At 42.6% G+C, this 23,728-nt stretch overlaps 1 protein-coding gene across 4 annotated transcripts; it reads right to left on the bottom strand.

Moving 5' to 3' along the window:
- Positions 1 to 541: 541 nt before the first annotated feature.
- Positions 542 to 20,126, bottom strand: TBCCD1 (TBCC domain containing 1). Of its 4 annotated transcripts, XM_066620176.1 has the most exons (9): positions 20,075 to 20,126; positions 17,003 to 17,364; positions 16,027 to 16,176; positions 14,182 to 14,548; positions 11,019 to 11,205; positions 10,741 to 10,922; positions 10,425 to 10,539; positions 9,209 to 9,364; positions 7,486 to 7,913 (listed from the first exon to the last, which is right to left on the bottom strand). In XM_066620176.1, exons 2-8 carry the CDS (start codon positions 17,336 to 17,338, stop codon positions 9,235 to 9,237), a joined length of 1,467 nt encoding a protein of 488 aa, XP_066476273.1. In that variant the 5' UTR covers positions 17,339 to 17,364; positions 20,075 to 20,126; the 3' UTR covers positions 7,486 to 7,913; positions 9,209 to 9,234. The 4 variants fall into 4 exon arrangements, with proteins under 4 accessions (XP_066476274.1, XP_066476272.1, XP_066476273.1 ...); XM_066620175.1 differs by lacking the exon at positions 7,486 to 7,913 and adding an exon at positions 1,893 to 1,976 and having other exon boundaries at positions 10,425 to 10,922; XM_066620174.1 differs by having other exon boundaries at positions 10,425 to 10,922.
- Positions 20,127 to 23,728: the final 3,602 nt, after the last annotated feature.

Here is a 23,728-nt window from a genome sequence, read left to right as displayed (position 1 = left end):
CCTTGAGGAAGAAGAAAAAAACACTGGTTAGGGCCTAGGGACAGATGCATGGACACACACACGCAGGTACACTCATGCACACAATTTTCTTGAGGGCTCATGAACATAGCTAACACTTAGATTCCCCCACAGAATCCTGGTGTATATCTATCTGGACACAAATTTTCTAGAACTATGAAGAAACGCTCTGCAATCATCCAATTTGGTCTCCCAAATTGGAAGTAACTGGCGATGACATCATCATCAGTTAGTTCCGATGGTACTTCCAATAAGTGGACCACGTAAAATGGTACAGCAGGGCACAAACATTGAGAAACACTGGAGTAGAGTGTGGTGCTAGAGCACCTCCTGCTAGAACACTCTCCTCCACACTTCTTCCACAATGCTCAGTTAAGGTAGATGTCATCTGGTGCACCATCTCAGGCCAGCCTATCCTCCCTTGACAAAAAAAAAAAAAAAAAACACTCTGAGTTGCATTCAGACACACATTTACCACAAATAATGGCAGACAGCAGCATCAACCCCACAAATGCTTTATTTATGACACCTGGTCAGCTTTCAGGTCAGCTTCCAGCTCCACCTTGCTTCTTACTCAGCAATACGGCGGAAGGACTGGACCACTGGGGAGGCAGCCCCCCACTCAACAGGTTTACTGTATTCCCCTCTCTCCAGGAAGTACTGCTTGCCACGGAAATTGGGATGTTCGTAGAAAACCCAGGCTCCATCCATGACTTTGCAGGAGTGGATTTCCCGAAAATGAAACTGCTCCATGACAGAAGGGCAGTCCTCTGTGGACTCATGCATCTGGCCACTAAATTCACCCTTCTCAAAGAGCTGAATCTGGTATTTGCCTCCACTGGACTAGAACAGGGAAAAAGAACACAACAGTTACTGTCAGGCTGTACAGGAGCAGTACAGACTCCTTTGCCTAACCCTACCCTGATTTTTAAAAAAAGTCAAATATTAATTGCTAAAGCAAAAAAATCTATAGTAGCTCTGGACATTTACCCAAAACTATGGCTGCAGTTCTATACACATTTTCCTGGGAGTAAACTGCATTGAACACAATGAGATTTACTTCTGAGTAGATATGCATAGGATTATGCGATACGTGATGCATCCGAGTGACTTACCCCTCAATGTGGTCATGATAGCCACATTGCCCTGAGATCCTTGGAGGAAGGGAAGACACATCTCATTTTTACCATTGTATGTATCTCCACTCCTTTGTTCAGTGGCTTAGCTAAGGGGGGCAGCGGGGTACATTGCTCTGGATACCACACCTTGAAGGGGTGTCTGGTTTTTGATAAACTGGAAGTGCCTTTCGGAGGGCTCAAAGATGTCATATTGGGGGGTGTTAAGGGGTTATAGTTAGTGTTAAAAAATTTTGTGCCCCCAGGATGCCAGATGCCTTAGCTACTGCTTTTATTCTTTTGAGTTCAAACACTCTCTATCCCATGGGCTCAGGGTGTCTGTCTGTGGATGCAGTCTTGATTGCTGTATGCAATCACCTATATGTAATAACCTCTGAATACAAAAAAGTGTGCTGAAGTTATTCCAGGTGAATTAATCAAGAATAAAATAGTAGAATGATGTACTATGTACGTGCTGAGTAAGGGGATTGTGTGCCACTTAGGTTTTGCATTGCCTCAATTCCCAGAATGCCAGGCTTTGAGCAAAAAATATCACATTCATCTAGGCATAATCAGAGGAAAAAGAAATGTCAGACTTACAATCTGAATAGGTTTGCACGAGCTGATGCGGTCATTAAGGCCCATCCAGCGTTGGTATTCAGGATACTCCCCATGGGCCACCACATACATGTTCCCTGCATAATTTGGCCGCTCATAAACCACCCAGGGGCACCCCTCCACACGGATGGAATTGCAACGGCTCAAGTCAGTGTGGAAATCCGGACAGTCCCTGTCACACTCATAGCGGCGCCCCTGGAAATTCTTGCCTTCGTAGAAGGTAATCTGAGAACACAAAGAACAGAAGGAAACACATTTTGCGCTAGACACAGAAGAGCAACTTGACCAAACTGTAATCACTGGGAACCTCTCTTGCACCTAAAAATTAAAAGAAGTTACACAGAAGTTATACCACAAGAGCACTCCCAACCTGTTCACACAGATACGTGTTGAAGCATTTCCATACGAACATAAGCATAAGAAACAGCCTTATGTTGGGTCAGGCCATCCATCTATCCACCTCAGAATTATCTGCACAACGCTATTCTCTCTAGGGTTTCAATCACAAGTCTTTCCAGGTGATCACAGGGACTGAACCTGGGACCTTGCATTCATGTGAATTATGTCCTCTCTACCCCTGAGCTACAACTCCAGTGCCCAAGATGACCAAACCCTTGGCTGATCCTGGCATCTGAGGTGTTGTACCAATTGCTGCCATCCTTTACCTTGTGACGCACCCTTTGCTTGTCCTGCTCCCTGAATTGCTCTAGTCCACCACCTTCCTCTCCTTCATGCTTTCTCTTCTGCGCCTTCCCCTCTTTTTCATAATCAAGGGAGAAGGAGCAGTAAATAGAGGTGAGGGGTGGATATAGGTTGGTGCCCCAGCCAGTCTGCTGCCGGAGGCAACTGCCTCATTTGGCCTTATGGGTAGGGCCTCTATAGTGATCAAACCCTTACACATTCCCTTAAGGCAGAAGAATAATTTGTTGTTCATAAGAACCTTAATAGGTTGTCTGTTACATGGCTAGGTAGGTAGGAGTAATCCACTTGTTGCATTCACATTGGTAACATACCATCCCTTCAGCTCTACTTCTTTGCCATCACATTGAGCACAGAAGCCAGTTTTTCCAGTTCCAATTCCAGTTCTTCTTCTCCTTATCTTGTCATGGATTCAGGTGGGCTTTTTGTATATGGGGCATAAACAGGGGAAACTCCAAAACTGCCCGAAATCTCTGCCCCTTTCAGAAGATGTACCATCATCCTATTCATGCAACATAGCCAGGGATATCAACATTCAGATGGAGGAGTGGCAGGAAATAACAGGTAACAGACAATTGCCCAGGAACTCTTATGTAACCACATTCTATGTCCCAACAATGGTTGCATTATCTGGGAAACATATATCATTATTGCAGGAACAAAATATAGCTCATTCCATACTCAGAAAATGTGTACCACAGACTCATTTCCAGGCCTACTGTAAATCAGTGCTCAGAGCAACTTACAAGTGATCGATGCATTCATAAATAATCACATGGTACAGTACTGTGGAGGCTGTACTCCTTCACAAAAGTGGAGGATTACATGTTCAAATGCTCCCCCACATAAAAACAAAAGCCCCTTGCATATTTAAAAAAACAAAAACAAAAAAACCCCAAACTGGTACACTAAGCAAGAACTGGATGCCTTGCATGTAGAAAATTAGTTTTCTCCATGCAGGCTATTTTATTTTACACAGAATAGCATTTAAACATGCAGACCTCCACCACTGCAGTGGTACATCCTTAAAGTCCGTACCACAGGATTGTTCAGAAAGCTCCATACTCGCAACTTAACCTCACTCATGCCTACTCAGAAATAAGATTCACTTCATCCTCTCTGCAAAAGTATTTTCCAGGTGCAAGAAGAAATCTAAATTTTAATTTTTTTTAATCACCCAAATAAATCCAGGTTCCTTTTTGCTGATTTTTCTCATCTTTCACAGAGCCAAGAAAACAAGGACAGATGTTTTTGTCACCATCTAATATCATTCCAAAATATTGATCTCCAGTTGACAAAATGTTGGATTTTCAAAGACACTGGAGTAGCTTGAATATATGCCAGGCAACTCCATCAATAGCTTCAGGCATTTATTTGTTCTCAAACTTAGAAAATCTTCTACTCAAGAGGTGCCTGACTAGACTGAGACATGCAGAAATGCACCAACTTTTTGCTCCTATTTTTTTTTCCTTAGTTCTGCCAAACATGACTTGTTCAAAGTTTCATCACCTTTTAGATAGAGGAGAGGAAGAGAGAGAACCTGAAGCTTTCAGTATACTCACCCTGTTTCCTGTTTTGGACATTATCAATGCTAGGTGCTATACCCCGAAGGAAATGGATATCTAGGAAGCAGCTGCAAAAGCCCATACCAGGAAGCCTCATTTTATAGTCGGCTCATTTTTAGAGCAGACATTCGCTTTGTCATGAGAACAGGATCCAAAAATTGAGTCAGTGATTTCTAAGCCTATTCATCAGTTCTAGAAAAGCAAACAGGATTACAAAATAAAAGCAGGCTTCATTGCACCCTTTATTTTTCAGCATTGTCTGTTGCTTTATCAAGTACTGAATGCTTTGCTGACACAGAACACCAAAACCCTAGCAGAATTATTCAAAAAATTTTTAAAAAGCAACTGCCTGCAGACAAATGAAGTGGGGCGACAAGGTTCCCATCCCTAACTTTGAATGTTATATAATCTTTTAAAAAAATGAAAGGTTCAAACAATATAAGGTCAAAACCAGAAAACAACATTTGAACTTTGAATGGCTCAGAACAGGCAGCCTGGAGAATATCACCTTAGCTGAGCAGGAAACACTCTTTGCTACAGAACATCAAATGAAAGACACCATTAGATCTATTTATGATGCTGTAACACTACCCTGTCATTGGCCAACACACCTTCCCTGCTTTTGCATATTAATATTTTTAGACTTCATAGATTTTCATGAAATGGGAGACTCAACTGGGATGCAGAAACAAAAGAACTGCAGCTGTTTGTTAATCACTTGCTCCAGAGCTGGCCAGTCAAAATTATTCTTGAATGGCTCCAGAATACATCATTTGTGAACTGTACACTAATTTTAATGCATGACATTTTTAGATGGAGAACTGAAAAACACATGATGTGAAGTAGCCTAAGTGATGGGGTGGTTATTTTGTTTTGTAATAGGATGTAGTTAAGCACCTAAAATACCTTTGCCCAAATATGATTTGCCTGACTGATTTATCTAAGAGGAGTGAACACAGCTGACCCATCTATAAAGTCAACAAAGGTAGCTGCCGCTGTCAACAAATCAGTGGATACCCACCTACACTGCTACTGCTCCTCTGAAGCTCTAGCCCTTCTCTCCTCCACACTTCTTCCACTCCATCCTCTTCCTTTACCAATTCAGAGACTATACAACACCAGGTAAGGTAGGGGGGCAGCATTTGCATGCAATCTCAGGCATCAGGAGCTCTTGAGCTGGCCCTGGGAGTGAAGGACAGAGTCCAAATGTGTTGGCTTTTACTTCTTCAGCTTAAATGATGACCAGATGAGTATCCTTTTATTCAGAGGTCATTTCACTTGAAGATGTTTCTCAAAGAGAAATTAGGAACCTACTTCGGTTTATTTTAAACGAAGGAAGCTCTTGCCAGATGCCAAACGCAGACAGAAAGATGAGGGGAGCTGACATGTTATGGATTTATTGAAGGGGGTTGGAGAATGTGAGAAGATGGTTTTAAAAGTCTTCTGATTCCCAAGGTTGAGATTTCTGGCATTACTAATAAACCACAGCAAGGCCCCAAACAGGATTTTTGTTAACCCACCATCTAAAAGGCTAGTTATTTAGAAAGCACATTTTTAAATGCATGTGCTGCATTACTTTTAACTTAACAAAAAGGAAAAGATGTCATATATAAGCCATGGTTATCTAATGGTTCTTACAAAGTGTTTAGAAATGTGATTTTTTTTTTTGTTTTTAAAGAGTGTTCCTCTTTAGTTCACATACCTTCCCATTCACTTGCCCTTCAAACTAGGGAAACATTTTGAAATGAATCCCACAAATAATTGTCTGCTTTGAACTCACCCCATACACACACAAAAAAAGCTTTCCAGCTCTTTTCACATGACTGAATAGAGTTCAAAAGTGTGGGCAGAGAGCAATATCAAGAGCTCCTCTAATACAAATGAAATTCCTTCCAGCAAAAGCATTGTTATATTTAGGTTGCATGCCTCTTCAATCCGATTTAGAACCAAAACCTCACAATTTTTTGTGGTGCCGTTGGTATTTACATATGCCAAAATTATTTTGTCACTAGTTCCATTTCATCTGTTCATTTTTTCCAACATGTAGACTCACCTCCATGTCAGAAAAAGCAAAACAGAAAGCAATCTATTGGCAGGTACAGGCACCACTGCTAGAATTTTTTGGCAGGTACAAGTACCACCGCTAGAATTCTTTGCTGAAACTAGAACACAACAGAAATTTTCTTGGAAGTGTTTTGTTAAGTTTTCAGTGGGTTAAGGGGCCTGGTGAACTTATTCCATGTTGCTCAAAGACCTCAGGAAAGATGAAATAAGCTTAGTAATTATGAGATTTGAAACTAAAATGTGACATTCAGCACTACATACCTGTCTTCAGTACATTTGAGCTTTCAGTGAGTGTGTTTCATGCTACCTAAGTCTGCACTGAATTTAATTTAGAAACTTGTATAAATAATTCCTCTACTAGTAATATGAATAAATTACTCAACTGGGAAAGTCTCTGCCACTTTAATGAAATTCAGCTTTGTAAATGGAAAATTTTAAGGTAGCGGTTGCAACACTGTGAATCCAGAGTATTAATGAGAGCTGACATTTGTAGCAATAGACCAATGAGGCGTGCATGCTTTGAAGTCATCATAGATGTGAAATATGAAAACAAAAGCGTTGTTGGGCTTTGGGTGGTTTGAAAGACATCCAGGTTAACTGGAAATTTTCCCCCCTGAAAATAAGCTTTATAGTTCATTAGAAGAACCATTATGATTTCAGAAAGAAACTGTTTAGTTAAATTCGGTCACTTTTTCACCTATATCAAACAAGCTAATGCATTTAAAGTGTAAATGACTATTCTTTCCCTTTCACAAAAGGGTACTGAGAGATACCTTGAACTTACTCCTTTTAACATCTGCCTGCTCAGTTGTCACAGGGACTCTATAGCAGTGTTTCCTCAACCTGTAGTACTCATACCACTGGTGGTACTTGAGATGTTGTCTGGAGGTACTTGCGGGTCGTCGTCCCCATACCACCACCACCTAGCAGTGAGACCAGCAGTGACAAGCAGCAATAGGAGGCTCAGCTGTCCTTTTTGCATGCTCAAGAAAGCCTTCCTGTCTGCCCTGAGCCTCTTACTAGTGTTTCTCATGTTGCGTCTAGCCGCCCAGTCAGGAAGTAAATGGCAATAACATCATCTGGCATTGCCAGTAACTGGCAATGACAAATGTTGAGAAACGCCGCTCTAGAACTACTCTGGTTCATGGTCCTCCAGTATACTAGAAACCTTTTCCTTAGATTACTAACATAGCACTCCCTGGGTGGCCCATCAGAAAAACCAAAGCAAGGCAGAATGCCCCAGAACGCTTCACCAATAGGCACATGGGAGAGAGAATAGTGAAGAGAGACTAATTTTTCAGTAAAGAACAATGCTTTCTATCATGTTCAACAAATCTGAAAAGTAAAAAAATAAACCAAAGAAACCAATAATGTCAATTTAATTAAGTGTCATAGCCAAAGTGCTAAACAACTGGTATAAAAATACATCTTGTGAGGTTTATGCAAAAAAAACCCATCCGTTGCAGTTCATAAAAGGGGAAAAGTTCATTCAGCAACCAGAACTTTGCCTGATCTTCACACCAGGAAAGTAATTCCAGGCACTTTTATACATCACAAGAATTTCATCTTTGGTCTTAGACTTTTGGGCAGAAGAGGTAAAAGCAAGGCCCTGGCTGGTTTCCTATAAAGGCTGAATTCCTGAGAAAAGTGCAAAGTAAGGAAAAATGCCATGAGAACAGGAACGAAGAGAGAAACTCCATCTTCTCCTTGGCAATGATACCAAGCAGGTCCAAGTTTTCAAATTCAGGAACAATGGCCACAAGTGTTTGTAATCATCTTGTCCCCAGTCTATTGAGGGGGAAACTTTCAAGTTTGGCACAGTACATCTCCAGAACTGTACAAAGCAAATTAAAAAACGAAGTTTATTTGTTGAATGCAGTAAAACAATCCCATTATTTTTCTACCACGTAATAATAGTTCACTATTAAATTGCCACATTGACATCATGGAAAAAGCATCCACCTTAGTTTACTTCTACCAGCAACTAAGAAAATCTGAACAGGTAAGAATTAAACATCAGAAATATTTTCTCTGTCATACCAATGCTGCACAAGTGTGCATCAGTTGGATGTTGGCACCATATGGAAGTGATGAAGCCCCTGTACAGCACCTTAGCAATTTTAAGTTACACAATTATTTAAAAAAGGGGGGACAATACACACTGAGGGAGGAGACAGAACACACAGCAGATATGACACCACATCGGTTTGAAAAACATTTTGCAAAAGGTGTGTTTTAAAGAGGCCTGGGGAAGGCAGGAAGGCGCTGGTGGGAATGGGCAAACAGGTGAGTTTGTGCAAACCTGAACACAGAGCAGTTAGAGAAACAGGCAGAAGTAAATATAGTGTACAGAACAGAGTTTTAAAATGGAAGGACGAAGGATATCAGCCAAAGCTGATATGGACAGCAAAAGGGAGCTATTTCAGAGTGTTGTAGTGCAAGTCTATGTTTGTCTACTCAGAAGTAAGCCCTTTGAGTTCAATGGAGATTACCAGGTAAATGTGTATAGGATTGCAGCCCTACAGAACAATGCCATTCTGAATTTAGGAGTATGTCCTAGTGTGTTCGCTGGGCTTTATTCCCACACAAGTATGCACAGGATGACAGATTTAGGCTCCATCTTAAGCCTAAATCTGTCATCCTATGCACACTTGTGTGGGAATAAATCCCAGTGAATCCTTTTTATCCTGATTTGTGGCACACATATACCAGGAGTTAGCGTCCCTCTCTATACTGTTCTTCAGAACAATACAAATTTAACAGAATTAAATTAATCTCTATTAATCTAATGCTACTTATGACTTTTTAATGCAACATGAAAATGGAAAGATAGCTAGATTTGGCCAGAGGATCAATGCAAATCTAAGCATTACAAATGCTTATAACATGCAAAGGATTTATATACTGATTAGAGTTTGCAGACTTGCTTATTACCTGATAGTGGGAGATAAACAACAAGGGATAGCCCCATCATGCCCCAGCTGTGGACATCTCCCAGTCGCCACAGGCAACAGCATACTAAACCACATGGACCTTTTGGATCCAAAGAGCTGTTGTTTTTATTGGGTGCAAGACCATATGTAGTCTCTTTACATGATGCAGTAAGGAAGGCTTGATAGTTGAACTTACCAAACCGTTGTGCTCCAGAAATTCTCCTATCCCGTTGCCTGCTTAGAAGCTGTAGTAGGAAGCACCAGGCTGTCAAGTTGCTGTTGACTGCCTGTGTGGACTAACCATTCATGGAACTTGCTCTCCACCAGCATCTGGAATGTCTTCCTCTGATCCCTGAAATCCATCAAAACATTGGCACTGTAGTATGTGCAATATAGCATCACTTAAATCTTCTTTTCAACAGCTTTTTCTGTTGAAAATTAGGCCCAGAAATGAAAATATTTGCTCACAAATGCACACACTAGACTTCGGAATCATCCATCTAAGTAACTAGAATGGTAGAAGTACATAGGCCTCTTTTTTTTCTTTTTTGAAATAACAAAGATGGATTAGACTGGAACACGGTTTGATTCTGGTTTGTAGGCACACCATGACTTTCAAGGTATGGATGAAACAACAAACACTGGTTTGCTTCAACACAAAAATTGGGAGGTTTCTATTGTCAGCATATGTGGGAAGAGAAGGCATGCAACAGGATAGAGCTCATGCCTATTCATTCTCAGATCATTTCTTAGTGTTTCTAAACCATTTCTTAGTGTGACATCAGAAAAGCCTCAAAGTGTTCCATTCAAACATAGTTCAAGTCACAAGCTCTTCCTTCAAATAAATGAAAGTTGATATATAGTTTTCCAATGATATTTTTTATTTAGGAAAACTATGCCATATCGCTTGCTACATTTAAATGGCACAAAACTGGGGAAGGCAAAACAACAGAGACAAAAACTGTTAGACATGCCTGTCCACTCAGGTCTTCTTCTGAGTCTTTTGAACGGAATAGATTAAAAAAATATGCTTTTTTAGTGGTGTAAAGAGACACTAAATGATATCCAATCATCTAAATTTGGTCTCGCTGTAGTTCACTGATATTATTTTTGGAAATAAAGATTACTATATGTTTGTGAAACAGCAACAGATTTTCCAGCATGTCTAAGTGTTCCATTTCATCAGTTAAAATGCATTTTTGTATATTGTGGGTTGACTTTCAAAACTATTACAGACAACATGCTAACAAACTAGAAAAGCAGATAAGTAAATGGTCCACAACAATCCTGTAAAACAATCAGGACGAGAGTGAAACGTAAGCAACATTTGAGTGATGACAACATTGCTAAATTTTTCACCAAAGCTGCTACAGCAGCTAATTCTTGCCTCCTGGAAGAAAGTTGTTTCTTACTTGGTCAACCCTGCCTCCTTCACTGTCTTTTGCCAGACCTGTATCCTCTGTTCTCGTTGATTCAGTGCTTTTTGGTATGCAAGTGGCAGCCCACCAGGGATTTCTGTTGTGTCTCCTTCCATTTCAAAAGGAACAACAAAGGGATAAAATTCAGAAGGAGGAAGGAGTCTGAAGACATTCCAGTCACAGTTGTCTTTGCATACCAACATTGGATTGTCCCAATAGTTAGGCACAGTAGCCAGGCCAGTTCTGCCCATGTGGTCCTCAAGCATAGGATAGTAGGTGTGGAAGGGGGCAAAAGTTATTGCTTGGTTACCCAGGAGGATGAGAGGTCTAGTTGGGGTGAGAACGTGAAAGGTGCAACTGGTGGTGGTGGACAGGGACAGACGGTGGCAAACAGCAATGACTTTGATATTGTCACAGCTATGAAGATGAACTACTGTCTTCACTGGGCCCAAGACAAAGGTGCTATTCCTGCACTTCTCTATGGTCACAGACCTGAAAGAGAAAAGAAAAAGCAGCCAAGAGCAGAACAAATCATATACTGTACCTTTGAAATAAGGTGGCAGTGTGGACTGGAGAAGGCAAACTCACCTCAGTGGAGAAAGCAAGTAGATGAAGGATTCACAGCAGCGATGAATCCTCACATGAGAATTTTCTAGGGTATCTGAGCTTTTTGCCAGCGTTTGCTTGTAAACTTGACTCATCACAACTATTCGGTGTGTTGATGGGACCATATGCGTATTACAGGCAATCTTAGCTCGCTTGGTTGTTCCTTCAACTGTAAGGATCAAGTTAAATATACCTTTAAAAAAAGAACTGCTTAAGCCAATGTGCCCTGTAACAAATTACAGGGCAGTCATTCGTGACTTATTCTCCTGCCAGCCTCCAAACAATCAAAGAGACCTTCACTGATTAAAGATTATCCAGTAGCACGTACAATTAATTCAAAGTTTTTGTCCAATAGGAAGCACAGCCCCAACATAAAAGATTTGCCATCAACCTGAGACCTGAAACAGGCTGTAGCCCGTTTCAACTTTACATGTTACATATTTATGCACAGTATGTAGCCCTCAAGCAAAATATTTACATAGCCCTTCACTCTTACTGCCTAAAATTATGCAAATCTAGAATAATGTGGTTTCCTTCCTCTCTAAAGTCTTTGCTTTAATCATATTAAACTTTAAATGAGACCAACATGGGCAATATAGATTCTTTACAAGTATCTATCCTTAACATACCAAAATATGTATAAGGAGTCTACAACAGACTTAAATTCCCTAACTGGGAAGAGAGACACCTTGGTCGTCTTATATGTAGAAGCAGACGAGCAACTGTCCTTATTCATCTTATCATAATATCCTTTCCAGTGACTGTTTGCAAGTGTCTCTCTTGTGCCTTTTTTCGAGATTGTGAGCCTGTTTGGAACAAGGAATCTTCTTTTCTTTTGCTATGTAAACCACTCTATGAAGTTTTGTAGTTGCTGCTGAAAAGTGATACACAGTATAAATACTGGTTTGTATCCTAAGGCAAATAAGCTCACACAAAAACCTTTCCCATCCCTTCTCAAAACAGCCACCCTCAGCCAGAAAGTAGAGTAGAACAGTATAAGAGGCAAAGAGCAGCAAGGTTAAGGGAAAAAACAACAAAAATTGTACCCAACTTCCTCTGTGTAAATGGAAGTATGGTCCATTAGCAGACGAGGGAGCCAAGTTATAACCCATATACTGTAGTAGTAATAATAGCAGCAGCAGCAAAATCTGTTCCCGGTTATATGTATAACTCTGGAATTACATTCCCCACACAGGAAGTGAGAACAGCATCGTTAGAAGTACTGGAACATTTCTGGTTGTTATGCTTTTTATTAAAATGCAAATCAGCAAATAGTACAGATTAATAACCAATGGTACAGAAAATGAAAAACAAAACATGGACAGATAGTCCTACATAAAATTATCTTATATATCCAATAAGTGTAAACCTGCTGGTATATTCCCCCTTTTTCATTTGCATATAAGGAAAAATGTCATTTTTTTGCCAATTTTCACCTCCGAAATAAATCCTTTTTCATCCTTTGTCTACATTCTTCATTATTTTTCCTAATGCTTTAATTAAATGTAAGCCTCATTTAATAATGATGCACATCTATAGGACTTTGGAAGAACGCCATATTTATCTGCATTAGGTATGAGTACTATTTGTGCCTCTTCCCAAGATCTGAGAAGCTCCCCCCAATCCACCATACATCTATTCAACTGTAGTATTTTGTAAGACTTTAATAAGGTCAGTGACAAGGAACACAACTAAACAAACCAATGCTTAGCAGTCATCTAACTTACCACTTCAACATGGAATAGATAACTAGCAATACCAACCTCGCCTAATCAGTGCTTTAAGGACAGAGCAGCACATAATATTTGGTATGAAGGAATACAATCAAGATCAAATTTGGAGCCGGGAGATTATCTGTGGATCAAACTATCTATAAAACTGGGAACTTGCCAGTCTTGACAAAAATGTGAAGGATATAAAAATTAGTACACTGAAATGCCCTAGAAACAGATATATACATTTTCATTACCATTCTAAAAAATACCTTCTTAGGAAATGACATCAGAGCTGGGGTCAGGGCTCAGTCAGGTCAGGCACTGGCTAAGGGTTCACACTGCTGGGGGTCCAGTCAACCCCTTAAGACCCCAATACAGTAGGCAGCAAAGGCACGAGTTGTTCAAGGGCGGAACGTCCAAAACCTAAATCTATGGAATACTGTGAACAGTTCTGGTCACCATGCTTCAAGAAGAATATTGTAGAGCTGGAAAAGGAGCAAAAGAGGGCAACCAATATGATCAGAAGGCTGAAGCACCTTTCTTATGAGGTAAGGCTACAATGTTTGGGGCTTTTTACCTGGGGAAAAGGGAACTAAGAGGGGCCAGGACTGAAACTTATAAAATTATGAATGGTGTAAAAAAGAACTGAGAGAGTTTTTCTCCCTCTCTCACATATTAGGAACTAGGGATCATCCAATGAAACTGACTGCCAGAAGATTTAGGACAATTAAAAGGAGGTATTTCTTCACACAGTGCACAATTAATCTGCGGAATTCATTGACAGAAAATAGTGATGATGGCCACTAGCTTGGATGGCTTTAACTCCTATAAATGGGACTGGACAAGTTCTGTCAATAGCTACTGGTCATGACAGTTACGCATCAGGGCTCAGTGGCAATACGCTTCTGAACATCAGTTACAGAAAAGCAATGATGGGGGGGAAAGTATAGCTTCTCTCCTGCTTTTGGGCTTCCCAGATGCAGCTGGCGGGCCACTATGGGAAAGAGAAAGCTGGCCTAAGTGAAACTTGCTTGGCCTGATCTAGCAAGGTTTTTCTTGTGTTAAACCACACAAAGAGGCAGGCCACCGAGACCCTGGCATCAGCACTGATATTCATTAAACTGGCACCAGCATGGATGTTCATTAAACATCTGAAGTAAGAGACAGCAAACGGAGATTTTAACTAATACTTGGGGATGAAAATGTTAACTAAGAAGTCTGACAGTACGCACTACGTCAGCTCAATTTTACTGGAGGCTGCTGGGAAAAAAACCAGACATAAAATCAGCCTATTCAAGAGGTGGTAATGGTGTAAAGATGCCATGTTGGACAGCAGAAAACCACTTAGTTTTCTTCAAATAACAGAAAAGGAAGATTTTGTCCTTAAGTACCAAGACTTTGAGGATGACCAGAAATAAATTTAACTGTACCTTGCTGTGCCCACGCCAGCTTCTTCCCGGATTTGAGGCAAGCTGATGTTCCAAATGGGTTCCCAGTGAGGCAAGCCCTAAGCCAGGAAGCCAGCTTGGGGAAAGAGAAGGCTTTGGAGATCTTGGAGAAACCACTCTTGGAATGCAATGGCTGCCAGAGTGCAAGCTCATGTAGAGGATAGACAGTCCTGTTTTTGTTCACACACCCTTCAATAAGGAAGCTGAGAGCTCGAACAGCTTCAGGTGATACTAGGCTACCGTGGGTAGAGTGAGAGGAGGCACTGAGCTGATCTGGATCCAATAACAGTTCCAGAAGATCCTGGAGGTGGTTCTGGACAAAGGCTTCATGGTAGCTGTCATTCCAGTTCTTAGACCAAACAAAAAACAGGTTATCAAACACAGGATGTTTTTTTCACAAAACCAAACTCCAAGCCTGAACAACTTAAGCACAATAGCTATAAATAGAAGTGTAAATTCCCCTTCCATTGAAGTCTTGATGGTTTGCTACAAACTTGGCACACAGAATAAAAGACAACAGAGCAGCTGGTCATTGTCCTTATTTCCTCATGGGTAACAGAGTAGCATGGACTTCATCACTCCCTTTAAAAAGACGGCAGCTAGTGTTACCTAAGATCCTAAAGCATATACAGTGGTGCCTCGCACGACGAATGCCTCGCACACCGAAAAACTCACAAGACAAAAGCGTTTTTGCGATTTTTTCTGGTGACTCGCAAGATGAATTTTTCTATGCCGTGCTTCGCAAGACAAATTTTTTCTATGGCCGTGCTTCGCAAGACAAATTTTTAAAATTAAAAAGTTGAAGTTTTGTGCTTGACGTTTTTGAAATCCTCTGTACAGTATGTATGCCTTTAAAGAGCACTTAATAAACACTTTGTAAACCAAATTTGACTTTGTTCTGTCTTTTTTTGCCCATAGGAACGCATTAATTAAATTTCAATGCATTCCTATAGGAAACCGCGCTTTGCAAGACGAAATTTTCGCAATACGAAACGACTTGTGGAACGAATTGATTTCGTCTTGCGAGGCACCACTGTATATGCTTTGCTTGTATGTAGAGGATACAGAAAAACAAAAGAACAAAATATTCAGGATGGAGCTTCAACTACAGGACTGCCAACTTCCAGTACATGTATAACAGCTGCCTCCATTAAGAGAAGAGAAAGATTCCTAAATTAGTACCCACCAAATTAAAATTCTAATGAACACATGCTGGGTGACAATGTCACTGCAAGGTTTTACTCTGCAATTGGTTACCTTAACTAGATCACTATTTTTATACAAGTTGTTTTAAATGTATGTGCAGACGTGCAATACCTACTGCTGCTATTTAGTTTTTAGAGAATTTTACAACAAACACATAACATCTCTTTTAAGAGGCACCACAATGAACAACAGAAGGTAATAGATAATCTGTTGAACAAAAGCACAAACCAGAATTATGCTTTTTAAAAGATTAAGTTTGGAGAAGGAATTACTTTAAAGAGCACACTGCAAACTGGCATGAAGTCTAGAAATATAAATATATAGTTTAAGGCAGCAGTTCTCAAACTCACAGGGAGATCAAGACTTCAGGTAAGTCTTGAAGGGGGCAGGGGAAGGCAGTGATGTGATCCACAGGCTCGCCTGACTGTCAGGCTTACAGGTTTAAAAAAAAAAAAAAACTTACCACTGCACGCCCACCAGTTTAAAACTTACCCCCTTGCAACCCACCAGTTTGAAAACCACTGGTTTAAGGTATATTCTACTTCGTCCCATCTTCAAACAAAATCTTGACAGTTGTTCTATAGGGGGTGGGAAGGGGGAAGAAGAAGAGCAGTTCAATACCTTGATCTGACTGGTGGATTCCCCATTCAGACTGCATAACTTTGATCTTGAACTTGGCCACTCTTCTCCAATCAGAGATGTCCTCAGGGAAAACTTGTTTAGTTGCTGAATATAGAGAAACAGCAGGAACTGCAGAGTGTCCACAGTCAACTTGAAGTACAGAGACCAGAAAAAGTTTTATTTTAAAAACAGATGATCATTAAGAACCACACTTTTTAACTGTGATGGTTGTTTTGTATTCAGCAACAGAGTCAGATTACAGGTCTAACCTAATTATCCACAGATTTTTCAGCCACAGTTTTTCTCAACAGGATGAGAAGAGCCCTTTAAATTAAAGGGAAAAAGTCCTTTAACAATAGCTTTGTTAATGTGAGAGAGGGCAGCCAGCTGACAATCCATCAATCGTTCTCTCTCCAGGCACTTAGAACAGCTTCACTGAGGCAAGCGACCCCTCCCTTTCCCCTGAGCATGTGAAAGAATGCTAAATGGCAGTGATTATCACCTCCTCCATTCTTTCCCCAGCCCTGCCGCTACTGGTGAAGGGAGAGATTACTGCCTCAGAGTGAAGCCTTTCTAAGCACCTGGAGAGAGACTGATTGCTTTATGCATTACAAAGGTCAGCAAGGCTGTTTTTACGACATTGTTTTTTAAATGGATTAGCTTTAATGCAATTTTTGCCATCCAAAATCTGAGCGAGTTCTGGGAATGGAACCCTCATGAATAATGAGACTCAATCTGTACTTGATTTAAAAAAAACAAAAAACTAGAGGCAATTTCAATAAGCTTAAGCACACTTTGTCCTATGTTGAACTTTGTCCTATGTTGAACTGTAAAGGCAAAAGCCAGATATGGCAGAAATGACAAAAGCCAGAAATAAGTATTTTTTCACACTGAGTGCATGAGAAGTTAGAAACCATGACACACAGCATACACTCAAATGCCTGTGTACTGAAAATTAAAAGATCACATTTCATGCCTTATTCTTTTGCTTCTCTGTTTCCTCTTCAGTTGCACAGGAGGATATCACCTCTGCCCATTCCAGTCGCTTCTCTGGGGTCCTTTCAACAAGACTGTCAAATAACTCAAAGTACAACCAAGCCAGGTCCTTCTCCAACTGCAGCTTCCCACAGGCAATGTGTCGCCACATAGGCCAGGAAAGAAACGGATAATACCCTTCACTGGCACGCATCCGGACATAAGTGGACATTTTCCGGAGATAATGCACACTAAACTTGGTTGAAGGTGGGATTTGCAAGGCTCCCACTAAAAAAGGTTCCATCTTCACCCACAGACTGACTGTGGGTTGATCCATTTTAGCCAGTCACAAGAATCTCACATCTGCATTTTCAAAAAGAAATTAAAATAAGAAATCTGTCAAACTATTTGCAAAACACCACCTGATTCCTGTCTTACTATTTAGTTACAACAGGTCACTTGTCTGACCCTTACCTTCTATTTAAATATTTGCAGTACCAAAAATATACAAATAAATTCATTCCACATGGAAGAGAATTGTATATTTAAAGTTTCATTCCCAAAAACATTTGGTGGATCATGGTAGTTACTGGCTAGCATAGACATTTCGTTCTGACCAGCAACAAATTTTAATAGGAGCAATATTCTGAACTGAACCAAGGCTCAAAAACTCACAAAACCGGCATTTATCTGCTCCTTCCCAACATCATCGTGGCTTTGGCCAATCCATTCCTTAGTCTCTGGCCCCCATTTTCTGTGTCTTGGATCACACAAAGGAGAGTGCCGATATGCTAGAGTTTTCCCTAACAAAGCCTTTGTGTTTTGAATCATGACACCATCCTACTCTAAGCTAGTGCTGGCGCAGCAACCACTGCACTGGCCTAGGCAGTTGCAAAGCTGCCATCCATAATGCACACTGCAACAGCATAGAAGTTAGTGGCACCAGCGTGAAGGCTTGCACCAGTGTAAGGAGGAACATGGGCCAGAGCAGGTAAGAGCTGCTCTGAGCACTACAGGGGTGGGGGAGGGCATGAAGGGGGTGGATCAGGTCTCAGAAGAGAGTAGGATCGACAGCAGCCATGCACAACATATCCTATCCCCCTCTTCAAGCCTGAAATCCTGATACAGCTCCACTTGGATGCTGGCACAGATCCAAGTAGACCTGTTGTGCAAGCAGGTGCTTTATTCAGGGCAAGAGGACAAATGCCCCTTTACCTTGAGGAGACCTCCAGCCTGCTCACTACCAGAATAGGATGCAGCACAACCATGCTGGACCCACTGCATTAGTGCTGATTAGGATTGGGCTGCCCATTTCTATTCTCATTCAGTTGTGGCCTTGAGCCAGATCACTTGTGCAGAAAGTCTCAAGGCCCCTAGGTACAGTCTCTGAGGGAGAACAGTGGGTTACGAGGCTCTAAACCTAGGATTGGGAGCAGAGTATTCAGCTGAGGAGTCTGAAGTGACCCACCAGGCACACAACAGTGTTTGCTCTCCTAAAGTTCCACATTTAAGAAGGTAAAAGGCACAATTTGAGATCACTCAATGGTGCCACAGTTCATGGTTTCAAGCCAAAATGACATTGTGATTGATGTGATCCATACTGGTCTGATGATTGAAGTCTGGCCAATTTACCACCTTTCATCATTTCTAAAGTCTCCGAACCATTTTAAGCAGCCTATCAGTTTTGTACAAGTTCAACTGCTTTTGTGTGCTTTCCTGCACCTGCTTCCTTATCAAGAATTATTTAGTTAGCCAGGTTCATTGCCAAACAGACATTTCCTCAAACTCTAACGCACAATATCATTTACGCTTAATGGTCTTAGGGGCATGCTAGAGACTGGACTTCCAAGTGCCTATCCCTATTACCTACCATAGAGAATTTGCTTTTCATTCCTACTATGTACTAACTGCTTCATTCATATAGAACAATTTTTCTCAACGTTTATCCTGCACCCTACCACTTCACATGGTCCACCTTTTTGAAGTATCACCCGAAGTAATTGGTGATGACATCATCACCAGTTACTTCTGGGTTGGGAGGTCACTAACAAACACCAGTAAGGGGCTCAGGACTGATGGGAGGGCTTTTTCAGGCGAAGAAAAACATTCTTTGGAACTCTGCCTGCCAAGCCAAGCCTCCTACTGCTGTCTGTTGCACCACTTTTCTGGTCTTGCTGCTAGGCAGCAGCTGCCCAGGGGTCCCATGAGTACCACCTGACACCACCTCAAGGACTGGTTGAGAAACACTGATATAGAAAAAGTCTTGACCATTTTCATCTGACAAGTGATGGAAGTAACAGAGGGCATCAAATGACAAAGAACCGCATGCAAAAGGCAGATTTGACCCTCTACTCCGACTATGAAACACCAGGGATGAGCAGTGGGTGGGGTGACAGGTGAGGCAGAGCCTCCCCACTGGAGTCCTTTGAGAACCGACACCACTGTGTGAGGTGCCCTAGCACCCACAACCCATGTGTGGAGTGTGACCCTGGACCCCAGACACTCCAGAGTGCATGGGCTGTGGGTGCTTGGGTGCCTCACACACCTGCAGTGCTTTTCGAAGGACTCTGGTGGGGAGGCTCTGCCTCACCTGCCTCCCCACCCACCATGGGTTGTGGGTGCCTCACACGGCAGCAGCACTTTTTGAAGAACTCCGGTGAGGAGGCACTACTTCACCTGCCTCCCCACCCACCAGTTAAGCACCTAGGTACGGAAAGATGGGGTGGAGAGAGTGCCCACCTTCCACAAGCCTGGGGTTCAGACTTGGGAGGGCATGGGGAAAGGGTGTCAGGCCTGCCCCTGGACAGAGGCTCTGTGCCTTTAAGAGAAGCAGCACAGGAAAGCCTTTCCCCAGCAGGTGCCTATGGAAGGGCTCTGCCTGGGGTCAGCTGAAAGCTCAGCGCCTCTGTGCAGAGAAGGGAGAGAACTCCAGGACTGTACCAATCTCTGAGCGGGGGGGAGAGAAAGCGGCCGTGTGGGCAAAGCCACAGAGGTCTGGCATCAGTCTGTGGTTTATTCCGTCCCCAGAGGGGGTACCCAGGAGGGCCCCCCCCAGATGTGGCCTCCCCGTTACCTGCGCGCCTCAATTGGTGCCTCTCCCAACCCAACTCCGTCGGTAACGCTGTTTTCGAACGCCCGCGGCCTCCGCCCCTTCGCGCCTGCGCAGAAGCTCGAGTCTATGCAAATCACAGCCAAATCCAGACCTGAGGGCGGGAATAGGGAACGCCTTCCACCGAGACGCTGTGCTAGAGCGGCCTGCAATGTTCCTCTGGGAAGCAAACACAAACGCACCGTGCTATTTCTGTATCTATGGTTGCCTGCAGGGATGAGAATCCCCAGGGAGACAATGCTGCGGCGCCCCCTCCGGCGGGCAGGAGAACTGTCTCCGTGGATAGGCTTCTAGCCCAGCATGGCCATGGCTGGTTTCTGAAAGGGAAGGTGCAGGAGCTCAGGGGTGGAAGCCTTTCATTCCAGCCCCAGGTGCAGAACCACCTCAGTGGAAGCTGCAGCATGTGCTTCCAGGCTCACTCTCCCTAGTGCATAAGATCTGGTGCTCCTGCTCTTCACACCCTGCTGTTGCCAGCCACATGCAGTTTAGGCTGGAGAGGTTGACTGCAATTATCCTATGTCTACTCACAGCCCAAGCCTATGCATGTCTACTCTGAGGTAAGTCCCATTATAGGCAATGGGGCTTACTCCCAGGTAAGTGTGGTTAGGATTGCAGCCTTAGGTGGGAGTAAATCCCATTCAACCCCAAGGGTCTTTCTTCTGAATGCACAGATCAGGCACAGATGTGACCAGATGTCATAACTGCAAAAGAGGACAAGGCATCCCCAAAATGTAGGGCACCCAAGAAAGTTGTAGGACATAAAAATAAAACTAAAAACACTTGTATATTGATTTCATTGGTTAATTTAAACACTATTATTAAATTTAAAACTATGCTACTTATATTTGTTAGATATAATTTATTAATTACAAGAAAGCTATGCAATGCCTGCTCACAGGGAAAAAGAGGACATTTAAGTCCTTTTCCAGGACATGAGGCTAAAAAAGAGGATATCTCCTGGAAAAAGAGGATGTCTGGTCACCCTGATCGGGCATCATTCCTCTGAGTCTATTATGAAGTTCCCAACAAATGTGTTCAATGAGTTCCCAATATCCCGCTCTTCTCCAGAAAAAGTGCTCACAGTTGAATTCTGCAGCACACGCCAGACTGTATTTGCTAGGAATTATTGCTAACCCAACTCCCTGGGGTTCTCCATGGTAACAAGTGCAAAACACGTCACAAATCAGATTATGGATTAGAGAGCATGGTGGCTAATCTTTTTGACAACTATACCACAAGTCAAATTTTGACAATGTGCGCTGCAATGCGCTTGCCCCACCTGTGTTGAGGTATGTGTGCCTTTAGTGTACTGGACTAGATAGTAGCACAGGAAAGGAGCCCTACTGAGACATATCACAGCTACAACCACCCCCTCCTGTTGGCAACCTTCAGTCTCGAAAGACTATGGTATCGCGCTCTGAAAGGTGGTTCTGGAACAGCGTCTAGTGTGGCTGAAAAGGCCAATTCGGGAGTGACAATCCCTTCCACACTGGGAGCAAGTGCAGTCTGTCCCTGGCCTGCCTCCCTGGCTATGGGCCTTCCTTCTTTGCCTCTTAGCCTCAGACTGTTGGCCAAGTGTCTTCAAACTGGGAAAGGCCATGCTGCACAGCCAGCCTCCAAGCAGGCCGCTCAGAGGCCAGGGTTTCCCACTTGTTGAGGTCCACTCCTAAGGCCTTCAGATCCCTCTTGCAGATGTCCTTGTATCGCAGCTGTGGTCTACCTGTAGGGCGCTTTCCTTGCACGAGTTCTCTATAGAGGAGATCCTTTGGGATCCTGCCATCATCCATTCTCACGACATGACCGAGCCAACGCAGGCGTCTCTGTTTCAGCAGTGCATACATGCTAGGGATTCCAGCACGTTCCAGGACTGTGTTGTTTGGAACTTTGTCCTGCCAGGTGATGCCGAGGATGCGTCAGAGGCAGCGCATGTGGAAAGCGTTCAGTTTCCTCTCCTGTTGCGAGCGAAGAGTCCATGCAGTACAGAAGTGTACTCAGGACGCAAGCTCTGTAGACCTGGATCTTGGTATGTTCCGTCAGCTTCTTGTTGGACCAGACTCTCTTTGTGAGTCTGGAAAACGTGGTAGCTGCTTTACTGATGCACTTGTTTAGCTCGGTATCGAGAGAAAGAGTGTCAGAGATCATTGAGCCAAGGTACACAAAGTCATGGACAACCTCCAGTTCATGTGCAGAGATTGTAATGCAGGGAGGTGAGTCCACATCCTGAACCATGACCTGTGTTTTCTTCAGGCTGATGGTCAGTCCAAAATCTTGGCAGGCCTTGCTAAAACGATCCATGAGCTGCTGGAGATCTTTAGCAGAGTGGGTAGTGACAGCTGCATCATCGGCAAAGAGGAAGTCACGCAGACATTTCAGCTGAACTTTGGACAAGCACCCCCATGCCACTCAATTTATTACATCCATGCTGCAAATTGACCATTCAGGAATTAAAATAAAGATGTTTTATTCTGTTCATGCAGATCCATAAATATAGATTTCAGGGTGTCTGGTCCCTTATCTGGCAACCATTGAGCTACAAGTAATTTAAGTATGTGAAGGTGGCTTCAAATGAAAGCAGTGAGAGTTGTGTGTAACTTGTCATCCATTGACTGGTCATGCATTGCTAAGGTGATTGGCAGATTTCCAAAATCTCCTGGGGAGATGATTCCTCCTGCAAATGTACCCAAAGATTACAGGAAACATAGTACTTATGTCTATGTTTGTTAGAGACATAAGCAAAAAAAACCAGTTGCACATGAGCATGAGATGCAATAGATGATGTCTATTCAAATGCATGCAAGGAAATGCACAGAAATTGACACTCCTCCACTAGGGAGTCCTCAGTGCAGAAAAGACTGACTCAGTATTTTCCATGGGAAATCTGCCATAATTGAATCTTTTTAAGTCATCCCCCCAAAAGGGGGGGGAGTAACACTTCACAAATAACCCCACATCTACGACTGGACAATTAACTAAAACTGAGATGAGATTTCAACTCATGGCAAGTTTAACTGCAGAACTGCTGCCATCTAAATATAACTCCCCCATTCCAGCCTCCAATAGGCATGCACTGAAAAGTTGACAAATAGCCCAGTTGCCACACTCAGGGCCCAGTCCTACCCAACAGTCCAGTGCTGATATAGCTGTGCCAAAGGGGCATGAGCTACATCTTGTAGAGGTGGTGGTGGACAGTCATGGAATCTTCCTCAAGGCAAGGAAACATTTGTTCCCTTACCTTGGTGCTGCAATACAGCTGCATCAACCATGGAAAGTTGGAAAGGATTGGGCCTTACTGGTGAGTGGGTAGATGGGGGTGTCCCTGACGATCCGCTGCCTGAGGCAATCACTTCAGTTGGCCTCATGGATGGGCCACCCCTGATAACTGGTAGAGAACTAGAATCAGGGAGACCTGGGCCTTAAATCATCATGTGCAGCACAATTCTAAGTATGTCTTCTGAGAAATAAGCCCTATTGAGTTCAAGATGAGCACAGGATTGCAGCCAAAGGGCCCAATCCAACTTTCCAGCACCGGTGCAGGCCCATGGCTTTTATATGAAAATCCACGGGGTTTGTTTTTAGATTTTTTAATTATTGTAAATTGATGTTAATGATTGTTTTTAA

The sequence above is a fragment of the Tiliqua scincoides genome, chromosome 3, assembly GCF_035046505.1.
Source record: "Tiliqua scincoides isolate rTilSci1 chromosome 3, rTilSci1.hap2, whole genome shotgun sequence".
Taxonomy (NCBI): domain Eukaryota; kingdom Metazoa; phylum Chordata; class Lepidosauria; order Squamata; family Scincidae; genus Tiliqua; species Tiliqua scincoides.
The sequence above is the reverse complement of the archived record's forward strand: the minus strand, read 5'-3'. Positions and strand labels throughout refer to the sequence as shown.